Below are 12,752 nucleotides of genomic sequence, written 5' to 3' on the forward strand. Positions count from 1 at the left end.
GTTTTGAAAATTATTATATTTCTTTATTATTTATAGCACCTGTTGTTTTCTTTTTAGTTGATTCACTTGGATTTCCCAAGTAATCCATCTTATAATCTGGAAAAAACAGTTGTTTATCTCCTCCTTGCTAACTTTTATATTTCTCGTTTCCATCTCATCTAATTTCACTGGCAAATGCCTCCAGGATGACACCGACTCACAGTGGTGATGGTGACTTCTTCTGACTTACTGTAAGGGGCCATTTCTCATGTTTTCCAGTGATAGAATAAGCCTAGTTTTGTTAAGAAAGTATCTAGAATATTTTTTAAGTGTGTTTATAAAAAATGGAGTTGGCCGGGCGCAGTGGCTCAAGCCTGTAATCCCAGCACTTTGGGAGGCTGAGGTGGGTGGATCATCTGAGGTGAGAAGTTCAAGAGTAGGCTCACCAACATGGTGAAACCCCATCTCTACTAAAAATACAAAACAAAATTAGCTGGGCATGGTGACGTGCGCCTGTAATCAATTTTAATATTATGAAGCAGACTTTTTATACTTTTGAATTTAATTGGAAAGGATTAAGAAACATAATCATTTCTCTTTTATTTTCTTTGATTAGGATTTTTTTCTGTGTGTTGTGTGTGTATACACACAAACTCACTCGACACACACACGAGGGTGCGCACACATATATATGCCCTGAGTTATTAAGAGTTTGAAATTTTCAAGCTAGTGTGGATTTTCTTATTTGTAGTACAGAGCCAGGAAATGTTGTCTATACTATTTCTTATAGTGGCATAAAAGAAGTTTTCTTTGTGGTATTATGGTCAACTTTTGGGAATATTCTGTGGATACTTGATATAAATAGGCAGCCTAAGCTCAGGGTACAGTCTCAAATCATTGGATACCTTTTATTTTTATATAGTATATATATTTATACATTTTTGTATGCTTGATCTACAGTATGCTGAGGGGTGAGTTAACCTTTTTTTTTGCATTTCTCTGTTTCTGTAATATACTTTAGCTTGCTAGATATTAACAGGCCCATTGACAGCCACACACATTATGTGTTTGTTTCAGATTTATTAAATTTAACATCATAAGATATGCCCTTGTCAACCTTGGCAGTCAAGCTCTTCTTTCAACCTCTGGCACCTGGCAAATATTTATCTGCTTTCCATTATTACAATTTTTCCTTTTGAGAAATTTTATGTAAGTGGATTTATGTCGCCTTCAGCATGTGACTTCCGACACGAAGCAAAATGCTTTGAAGATGCACCATGTTGTTGATGTGTCAACGTCCATTCCTTATGCTGAGTAGTGTTCCGCGGGGTAGGTAGAGCACGATGCTTTTCATCCATTACACAGATGATGAACACTTGGATTTCAAGTCTGGAGTCATTATGAATAAAGCTCGTATGAACATCATATAATACTTTATGTGGACATGTATTGTTACTTCTCCTGGACAAATACCCAGGGATGAAATCTCTGGGCTAGGAGTTAAACTGCCACATTTGTTTTCCAAAGCACCATGCAATTTTGCATTTCCAGCCCCAGTGCCTGGGAGTTTTCCGGGCTCCATCTCCTCATTCACACTTGATAGCGTCCGTTGTTTGCATTTTAGCCATTTGGAGGTTGTGTGGCAACATCTCACTCTCAGTTCCTATTTGCTTTCCTTAATGGTTAAAGATATGGAACATATTTTCCTGTCCTTGTTATCCATATATGTTCATTAGTGAAATCAATGAAATCTTTGATCTATTTTTTGATTGTATTGTTTATCACCTTAGTGATTTGTAACAGTTCTCATCTACGTTTAAAAATTGGCATATAATAGATGTATATCTTTTTGATATACATGTGATAATCTGATGCATTCATATAATCAAATCAGGGGCATTGGGATATTCATCACCTTGAATATTTATCTTTTCTTTATACATATGTCTTTATGTATATGTATATACATATACATAAATATATATCTTTTATATCAAATACGTAAAATATGTATCTTTTCTAAGAACATTCAAATTATTCTCTTTTAGTCCTTTTGAAATGTATAATCCATTAATATTAACTGTAATCACCCTAATGATCGATAAGACACCTGGTCTTATTTTTTCTAAGTGTGCATTTTTACCCATTAACCTCTGATCTACTTCTTAGATTTATCTTTGTGGGTTTTAGCAGTTTTATAACGATGTGCACATATGTGACTCTCCTTGTGTTTATTGTGCCTGGAGTTCATAGTAATTCTGAAATCTGTAGTTCAATGTCTTTTTAAAGTTTTGGAATATGCTCTGGCATTCGATCTTCATGTACAGCATCTGCCTGATTTTCTATCCACTTTTTGACTAGAACCTTCACTACTCATTTTCTATACCTTCTTGCCTTATCCCATAGTTTCTTTTGGTTTCTCTAGTATTTTCAGTCCTTTCAACTCTCAGTCTGGATGTATGTTTCTGATCTGCCTTCAGGTCAATGATTCTTTTTTCTGCTGTGTCTAAATTACTGTCAAATCCATTGATTGTCTTCTTAGTTTATTTTACTTTTCAGTCTCACGTTTTTCATTTAGTTCTCTCTTATACTGTCAAATTTCTGCTGAAGTTCTCCACCTTTTTCTTTTAATTCCTTGAACGTATAAAGCATAGTTTCTTTACAATAAGTCCATTGTAAATGAGTGAATTTATCGTATCTTTTGTAAATTTAAAACTTTAAATTTTGTAAGTTTAAAAGCATGGAAGGAAATACCATATAGTGCTTAAGGACACAAACATACATAGTAAAAATGTAAAGAAAAGTATAGCATTAAAAACAGCAGACTCAGGGCGATGATTCCCTTTGAGTTAGAAGGAGAAAGCGGTGGTTGGAAAGGGCTCAGAAAGTAGGAAATAACTGTTTTACTTCTTGTTGGGTGAAGATAACATGGATCTTCATTCTCCTTTTCCATGTCTTAAGAAGGTACAATCAATAAAGAGGCAAATGCACAGGTGTGTGTATGACATAAGGCAGTGAGGAGCGAATAGCAGGACAAACGGTGCAATGTGCACCTGCTCCTCTCAGGAGGGTTCACTGGGTGAAGCCAGGGCTGAAGCAAGGAGTCTACGCGGGAGCTGGGGCTGAGCGGGCAGCTCGCTTCAGGGTGGCCACAGGGGGAGTGCAAATATTGGGTCAGCGAGTGTCTGAAAGGCAACATAGTCTCTGGTGGATTTGACAGAGGGCATGAGATAGAAGAACGAAAGTTGGCTCTGAAGTCACTCTAAGGACCAAGGAAATCCAAGGATGGAATTTCCATTTACTGAAGAGGAACACTGTGGGAGGGGCAGGCTAAGTGAGGAGAAAGAAGAGCTTGGATTTAAACCCATGAGGGCTGAGGTGTTGTTCCTTGTCCAAATGGAGCTCTCAAGTGCATAGCTGGAGAGGGGAGTCTAGAGTTCAGGGAGGAGCTCAGGTAGCCCAAAACGGAGGTGGATTTCACCCTGCATATGAGACACAGGACCTTTGCCTACCTTACAAAAAAAATAAGAACAAAATTGAAATATTAAGTTAGTAAACTTTTAAAAATTTTATTTACAGACAAGTCTACCACGTCACCGTAAGTTTATGCTACTGATGGAAATGAACAAATGTAGCCCCATAAGGAAGAAAAGTTGAGAGATGTCACGTGTCTAAAGACATGATAGTAGGACTTCTTTGTAATCATATTTCTATGATAAATGCATAGTACAATTTTTGAAAGCATAAATATGATTTCTAAGGATTCATATTCTAGTTAATAGCTACAACTCTAAACATTACTTCATACCTCATTTAAGCTGATTTCTTTTTCTCTAGTCACTTTGCAAATGGAAATGTATGCATTGAAATTCGTGGCTCTACCCTCAAGATTCTCAAATTAAAATACAGCTACCATATATATTGCCAGATCAAATGCTTAGTGATGTTTGAAAATGTTCACAAAAGAACTATGAGCACATAAATTGTAGGATAGTCTATGGCACAGCATGTGTGATAAAGTTAGTACAAAGTATTTAAAGATATGTCAGTCAACTCTTTTTATATAGAAAAACAAGATCTTTTACATACTGAATGGAAATTGTGTAGAACAGAAGTTTTAAAAATTTATATTAAACATTGCTTAACTAGTAAATCCTGTCAGTGTAGATATAATTTTTTTGTAATTCTCAAAGAAGAAAATAGTATACGCTTTAATTCATGGTTACATAGTTGGCTGGAAAAATGCCAGTTTGACCTCGAAGCTTTCCTTCCCACCAATCAAAATGTGAATCTGTTTTTGATATAACTGTGATTCTGTCTCCAGCTTGAAAATTCAAATCCCCAGGCTGCTGTCCTTCAAATGAATACAGCGCTGTCACTTCTATGGGTGGATTCAAATTGCCTGAAACAAGAAAAAAGTATTCACATATTTATGTTCGTTAAGGGAGAAACTGGGGGTATCTGCTGGTAAGATACAAATTAACCACTTAGGGCTTGGCATGCTGGTGTCTTGGAGGCTGGCAGAAACCACAACACACAGTCTGTGTAATTTTCATCACATTATTAAACTTATTTTTCTCTGCACATTATATACCTAAGGATTTAGCACATGATTCTGGTCATAATTTTCTAAATTTTGAATCATCTATGAGATAATACAACTTATATATTTTTCCATTTTAATAGAGTAGTCATTGCTGTGGTCTGAATGTCTGGGTCTCCCTGAGATTCAAGTGTTGAAATCCTCAACCCGAAGGTGATGGTGTTAGAAGTGGGGTCTCCAGGGGCTGATGAGGTCATTTGGTTTCCCCCTCAAGAATGGGATCAGTGTCCTTACAGACAGAGCCTGAGGGGAACTTCTTGCAACTCCCTCCTTGTGAAGACGCAGCAAGATGGCACCAACTCTGAAGCAGAAACCAAGCCCTTGCCAGACACTCAGTCTCCTGGAACCTTGATCTTGGAATCCGGCCTCCAGAAGTGTGAGAAACAAAATTCCACTGTCTATGAGCTGCCCAGGCGATGGTGTTTTGTCATAGCAGCTGGAAGGGGCTAAGATAGTTGTGACAGCTTCATGGATGGCAGACGCGGGAGAAAGGCAGATACGTGAGCTCATGATCAAACCCTAGGGGAGTCAGCTTTAAAACCTGGCTCTGTACTCACTGGGCTTGAAGATTGTAGCCCAGTTATATTTTGCTGTTTCATCAGCAGACATTTCTTCTCCCTGGGCTTTGTGGCTGTTTACATTTCTGTGCTTAATTGATCCATCCTCTCAATATCAGAGATAAATTGGAATTAGCACAGGCAGGAGCATTTCTACATGTTTCACAAGTACTTCAATGCAATGTGTATATCCACATATTGTAGAAGGAAGAAAATACTTTGAGAATTGAGCAGTTAACATGAATAAAGGACATTAAATATTATAAACCATATAACATCATAAAAATGTAATGAAACAGACAGTTTTTGAGCACTCAGCTAAATGGAGTCTGATGCTTCTACATGTCATATAATTCTGTGCATAAATCAGGCAATTAGATGCACAGACATACAGAAAACACCAATAACCAGACTCTAGAGCCAGGTCCTATTGGAACCCATAACAACAACAATAATAATACTAATAAAGTGAATTTGGTCCATCCATAAGAAATAAAAATAGTCAACACTTTAAACTACTCTGACTAAAACACCGAATTTGTAGCTCACACAAGATGGTGCTACCATTCTTTCTTTAAAGTACGTGCCATCTAGCTGAGTTCTAAAGAAATAATCCTAATAATAATTACACTAGAGATAATACTGGTATAACTACTTTTTTCTATAATACAAAGAATTTCTGTATATTTTATTTCATCCTATATTTACTTTTAGTTTACCAACTTTTAAGGAATAAGGCTAAAAGAATGTCACCAAAATAAAATTCTGACATAGTCTAGAAACAGAATAAGTTAAATGTTCTGAGTACACGATTAAATTCCACACATGTTAATGAGCAGTCACTGCCAGGCACTGTGAAAGGGGCTGTGCTCTGCCCTGGCTGGACGGGGCACCCTGGACAGGGCTCACGCCATGCTTCCCTGTCATCAGATCAGGATGCAAGCTCATGATAAAGAAAAATCCATCCTGGAAATCTCTCATTCATGATTATATTTAGGATATACACTTATAAAGTTGAATCTTACTTAACCAGACCAAATCAGTGAAGACCCTCCAGGAACTCTGTTCTCTTCCCTCTTGTCTCCCAGACACGTTAGATAACAGGAAGAAGTGAGTTAAAAGAGTGCTTGTGAACATCAGGGAATGTGCTGGGAGCTGTAGCCATCTTAGCTACCATGCATTTATACATTGCAGTCTCATTTGTAAGATCAAAAATGCATAATAAGGACAATGACAATGATAACAGCACCAATCGATGTGCATCTGGGAAGAGCAGCCACCGCGAATTGCTCAGGCACGTGGCAGACACTCACACGCGCTCCACTTACACCGCCCACTGCAATGAGCCAGCTACTCCTATCCCACGTCACAGAATTTGAAACTGAGCCTTAGAGATGCCGAGTAATTTGTCCAAGATCAGGATCCAATGAAGCTTGTCTCCAGGTCATCCAAGACCCTCAACAACCTCACAATTATTAAATTGTGCTCAACAGACCAAACTGACATTTATCACAGCATTTTACTTTTATGAGGCAAATGTTCAAGGAGGATTAGCATGGCACCCTGCATCACTGGGTTTCCAGACTGTACAAATAACAGCATCTGATGCTATGGTTCCGGGTAATCCCTGATAACTGGATTGGTTCTAAGTGGTTCCGGGTAATCCCTGATAACTGGATTGGTTCTAAGTGGTTCCGGGTAATCTCTGATAACTGAATTGGTTCTAAGCAGTTTCAGGAATATATTTTATGATGAATAATTAGAGAAATAAATATATTATGAACTAAGAAAGAGAAAGAAGGAAAGATCACAGACCTGGTTTGGTCCCTGCCCTCACATTCCGGTGTTGTCTAATTTTCTCTGAAGTGCAGATTCCACATGAAATGAGGATAAAGCAGAGTGGGAGAGGAGGGTAGAGGAGCAACGTGGGTGGTCTCCAGGTGCAGCTGAAGGCAAGGCCACCACTGAAGGTCTGAAGGGGCCGGGATCTCACATTTTTCCTTTACTGAGGCTAAGATGTGTGGTGACTGTTCCTTGTGCTGAATTCCTCACCCACTTCCTCACCCAATTCACCATAAATGCCTCTGCCTCCTGAGGAGGAGTACAGGAGCGTCAGGACTTGAGCAGTTGTTGGAGAAACTCCATCCACATGAAAATCGCAGGAGTGAGGCCAGCAGATCCAGGAGCCTACCTGCTTTCTGAGATAACGGTTCATAAGCCAGTTAGTGCTGTGCCCTGTTAGTTTTTTTTTTTTTTAAACTCCAAATGACTTAAAGTTCCTCTTTAATGTAAATATTAGAAATAATTTTAACAAGGAGAAGTTTAATGCCCACAAAAGAGTTCACTAAAAAAATGTGAGCCAAGTAACGATTCCTTCCACGAAGACAAACCTTCCTGGTTACCGGGAAGCAAAGCCCATTGAGTTACTGAAAAGCTGGGCGTTCACAGGTGCCTTTCCTTCTGCACAACATATGCCTTTAAGCTTTATACTCAAGTGCTTACAAAACCAGAAGGATCTTTGAGGGAACTGGCCATTTCCTTCATAATATTCAAGTTTAGTTCTGGTAGGGGTTATGTTTCCCAAACAGGAAGCAGAATTAGATTACAGCCAGCACTGGTGATTGGCGGCTGGCCTGAGGCCCATGATTAGAAAGGCTGGTCTGTGGATGTCCCTGTTTCGCTTCCAGTCCACTTTCTCACGAAGCCTGCATAAGGTAACCTCCTTGCAGCCAGCACCCCTGGCCTGACCTGTTTCAGGAGAAAAATCACAGCCTTGGGAAGGTCACAACTAGAACACAGCCTTTGCCAAGAGCCCTATGAGGCAGAAGACGGCCCCTACAACAAGGTGTTATCCAGCCTAAACTGTGCGTGCTGCCCAGGCTGAGAAACCCCACCCCGGACAACTATGGGATGGGTAAGAGGAAGGGGAAGAATGCCGACGTTGGAGGGTCCAGGCTTTTGATTATGAAACCATTCCTTCCAGAGTCCCTAGAGGGAAGATCAGAAAATTGGACTGTGCATTTCCAAGTCTTGTCTCTCTGAGAGGCCCAAGAACTACGCAGCTGGACCTTCTAAAGGGCAAAGCCAAAAGATGGTGGGAGGAAAGTACAGGTGATGAAGCGGATCATCACGCCTGACAGCCCCTCTGTGGGGCTGAGACAGACTCAGGAGCTCGCACGTGGAGGACTGAGTGTGCTGCTTCATCAGGTTTTCAATTTAAGGCTCGGGCCCTGGGGCCATGTAACTGTGACTTTTCTCTGCAGTGATGGTAAGAAAACATGAGGAAATCCTTGGTAAGAGATTAATGCCTTCACAGCTGCTTTAAAAAAAATACAGTAACGTAAAGTAAGTTTTATTTAAAAAGTGGACTATAAGTCTTCCCTTTTATTTTTTTTTCTTCAAGAACCTCTTTGGAGAATGGGCTAAAGGAATATCTCAGTCGTAACTGAGTTACAATTTACCTTGCCCTGTCCTCAAATACAACACAGAAGCAGCCGAGAAACCAGCCATGGCAAGTGAAGTTACCTTTGGGTCCCACAGGTGGTAAAGTACGGGGTTCAAACTGGAACCCCTGTCGCCACAGCACACTTAGGGTTTAGTTTCTTGTCATGAAACATTTTTCCTTGGTGCCAGTTATAGGAAGTTTCTAACAGAGAAAGGAACTCTAGTTCCCAACGTCACATTACCACGGCATTCTTTGGGGGATCCGTGGCCTCAGCTCTCTTTCAGCCAGCTTCCCTCAGCTCCGCCTCTCTGTAGGGACCCCTCCCTTCCCAGGCAGGTGCAGCCAGTTGGCTGACCTTGTCAAGTTCAGGAGCGCTTTACCAACTAGACACCTAAGTCCAAGTCTAATCTTGAGTCTTTAAAAGTAAGAGGCTGTGTAAGATAAAAATCGAGGTGTTTACGCTGTCTTGGTGTCAACATTTACACCTTAATCACTTTTGCTTCTAAAGGACGTGTATCCAAAGGCCAAACTTCCTCTCTCTTTAACATGGCCTGTAACATGGGTGTGAGCCACAAAGGGTGAAACACATTTTTAAACCTCTCAGAGCCTTCTCTGCACACCTAAGACCAGGGCATCTTCTGTAGGCGAGCCAGACCATCACACCTGCTCTCCACACAGACTCCAGGAGCAGACGCTCAACCCCCTCACAGGAGAACCAGCTGGGAAAAACACCGGAGCAGGCTCCCAGGAGGACAGACCAGGGTGAAGAGAAAGGTCACCAACCCTAAACCCGTCAGGAACACGCTGACCTCGCTTCAGGGGATGCTGCTTAAGAGACCTTTTCGACATATTTTTATCTGCATGATATAAATTTTTAAAATATGCTTAAGTACCTAACTTTTTGGAATTTTATTTATGTGAAATGTTTAATTCTCCGACAGTTATATATCCAGCAGCATACGGCTTTGTGACTCCAGTGACGAAAGTATTCAATGTGAAAAAATAAACAGGCTATTTTATGATTGTTTAACTTTGCCCTCAATTTGTGTCCCACTCACATTTGCTCAACTCTTTCCAGGGAACCTCTGAAGAGTATTTAAGACAGGTTGAAGGACCATTTTCACTATGGTAAATCTTAACAAGTTTTATAAAGTAGCTCCCAATAATAACAAAACATTTGAACGTGAAAAATAAAATTCTCAGAACTATAAAATTTATGGTGCTAAAACACAGAGAAAATGGAATAAGGATCAAATTGTAATTCAGAATTAGCAAACTTTGGCATTTTATCTCCATTGTAAATTCAAAAGCTTCCGGACAGCAAGTGTTAAGGAGATCACGTGCTCCTCCGGGGCTCAGCAGCGCTGTCCCCAGCACATGCTCCTGACACTGACAACACTGACCCTACACAGACGACAGTGACCCTACACGGACGACAGTGACCCTACACGGACGACAGTGACCCTACACAGGTGACGCTGACCCTACACAGACGACGCTGACCCTACACAGGTGACACTGACCCTACACAGACGACACTGACCCTACACAGACAACACTGACGCTACACAGACGACGCTGACCCTACACGGGCGACGCTGACCCTACACAGGTAACACTGACCCTACACAGGTAACACTGACCCTACATAGATGACACTGACCCTACATAGATGACACTGACCCTACATAGATGACACTGACCCTACACAGGTAACACTGACCCTACACAGGTAACACTGACCCTACACAGACGACACTGACCGTCAGCTTCTATCCGGGGCTCAGCAGTGCTATCCCCAGCACATGCTCCCTACACAGTCAGCACTGACCCTACACAGGTAACACTGACCCTACACAGACAACACTGACCATCAGCTTCCTGTCACCCTCATTATGTTAAAGGCAAGTAAGACAACAAAAGCATAGCATTTTCTAAATGAAGTACTTCTCAAAATAATGTGAATATTCTATAAATTAAAGACAAGGGTTGAAGACTTCCCAGAGATTTTCATAACCTATCAGATTAATTAGGAAGTTTGTGATCACAAGACGAATATGAATCATTTATAACATATAGATTTATTGATTTACCAACTCTCTCGTGATAGCTGGAAAGTCCAGGATAGAGCTTATATTCATTTCTGTTACCTGCCAAAAAAGAGGAGAGTGATGATTTTGAGAACTTATTAGTACATATTACATAAAACACACAAAATTGCCAAATCCTGCCCTTGCTGAGAAAATATTTTAAATCACTAAATTGATAGGATCATCATCATTTGATTGTGCCTTAAATCAGAAGGTGTGCCTGAAAAAGCCAGAAGATACATGAAGTATAAGGTAGATGATAAATACCTGATATCTGTATGACACAGAAGTACACACACTATTCTCATTAAATTCAGATGACAATTCTACTAGGTCCTTCTTCAATTGCGTTGAAGGAGAAGAAACAGAAATCACTGATTCATGGAAGGATTTACTGTGCACAAGAGCCGTTCACTAACTGCATCCACATTTCACATTAGATTCCTGTTCTGACGCTCTGAGGGCAACATAGTGTAGAAAGAGGCAGGATGGTCTGGGGGTTTGCTTTTCTTCTTCGACTGTAGAAAAACTGATTCTAACAGTATAGAAGACAAAGAGTGAAAGGCAGATGGTCTGGGGGGTTGCTTTTCTTATTCAAATGTAGAAAGCCTGATTCTAACAGTATAGAAGATGAAGAGCACACCCTGCACGTCACGTTCAGCTTTAAAAAGAACTTATCCAGGAGCTGGGGATCTGGAGATGGTGTGTCTTAAGTGACCTGTGCCCACACCCACTTTTGCAGTCTCCGCGTACTCCTAAAGACAGGCATACACCAGTTTGAAGGTCATTGGCCTAAGAAATTTGTGAAAGTAAGAATTTAGAAATAAACTTTGGTGGGATGGGGAAAAGGATACAAATATCCCATGAGAATCTATTTTAAAAACGGATTAGAAATATTTTTGGGCAAGTGACCAGATATAAGACAAACAAAATATAAGCAAATTAAGATTTCCTTAACTGTGAAAATCGGTACTTAAGTAGAAATAGAAAAGTGCATTTCATTCACCATAGCAAATCAAAATCGCAAAGTACTTGGGAACAAATTTAACACAAAAGGTACAGAAACGACGAAACCTTATTGAAAGACATAAATAAAATCTCAACAAATGGAAAGCATGAAATGGTAAAATTATTATATCTCAAATTAATCAATGTACACATGTAACATTATGTAATTAGCATCAAAAAATTATAGAATGGATGCAAGTACATAATACTATTTCAATTAGAATTGCATATTTGGGAGGATGGGAAAATTGGGAAAATGGTCTCAAATTATATGAAGACTAAGTGTCCAGTAAATGCAAAGACAAAAAAAAAAATCACAAGAAAATCTAGGAGACTATGAATACACCCTTGTATAGGAGGAAGACCTTAACCATGACCAAAGTATCCAAATCTATAAAAACTAAATGATAGACATATTTTTAGATAAAATTTAAAACTTTCATATAGTAAAATTACAAAAAACAAGATCAAAAGAAAAATGATAAATGTAGAAATATGCTGCAACCCAAATGACCAACAAAACCTGTAATAGAGATAACATTTCCATAAATTGAGAAAGCAACAAATATCCCAATAGGAAAAACAGACCAATGAGATGAAGAGACTTTTCAGATAAGATTAAATCCAAAGTACCAGCAATTTATATGAAGAGATGTTTACATTCACTAGTGGGAATAAACACAATCCAATTAACAAGCAGATGTGATAAGCCTTGACTGGCAAAATCTTCTAGATGCTTCTGCACTAATAGTGGTGAGGAAGATATAGCTGAAGAATGTCATAATGGATGTAATAGTTGAAAATGCGCACAGTGGGGAATGAAAATGGTGGAGAATGTGTACAGTGGGGAATGTGTATAGTGGGAATGTCTATGGTGGGAAGCCTATACAATGGGGACTTGGTGGGAAGGTTATGGGGGAGTCTAGATACTGGGGAGGACATATGGTTAGGATTGCGCATGGTGGGTGGGACACACGGTGGGGAATGCCTGTGGTGGGGAACGCCTGTGGTGGGGAATGCCTGTGGTGGGGAATGCATATGCTGGTGAATGTTATGGTGGGGAATGGTTG

General features: G+C 39.8%; 1 protein-coding gene across 5 annotated transcripts in view; it reads right to left on the minus strand.

Moving 5' to 3' along the window:
• Positions 1–1,066: 1,066 nt before the first annotated feature.
• The window catches only part of SH3YL1 (SH3 and SYLF domain containing 1), a 49,322-nt gene continuing 37,636 nt past the window's right edge, over positions 1,067–12,752 (minus strand). For 4 of the 5 annotated variants that reach the window (XM_007971662.3, XM_007971664.3, XM_007971663.3 and 1 more), the window contains 2 exons: positions 10,678–10,734; positions 1,067–4,381 (listed from right to left, as the gene is read on the minus strand). In XM_007971662.3, the coding sequence (XP_007969853.1) occupies positions 4,191–4,381; positions 10,678–10,734 (248 nt within the window). In that variant the 3' untranslated portion in view covers positions 1,067–4,190. The remainder of the gene's footprint in view (positions 4,382–10,677; positions 10,735–12,752) is intronic. The other variant, XM_007971665.3, reaches the window with a different exon arrangement.

Source organism: Chlorocebus sabaeus, chromosome 14 (assembly GCF_047675955.1).
Source record: "Chlorocebus sabaeus isolate Y175 chromosome 14, mChlSab1.0.hap1, whole genome shotgun sequence".
Taxonomy (NCBI): Eukaryota; Metazoa; Chordata; class Mammalia; order Primates; family Cercopithecidae; genus Chlorocebus; species Chlorocebus sabaeus.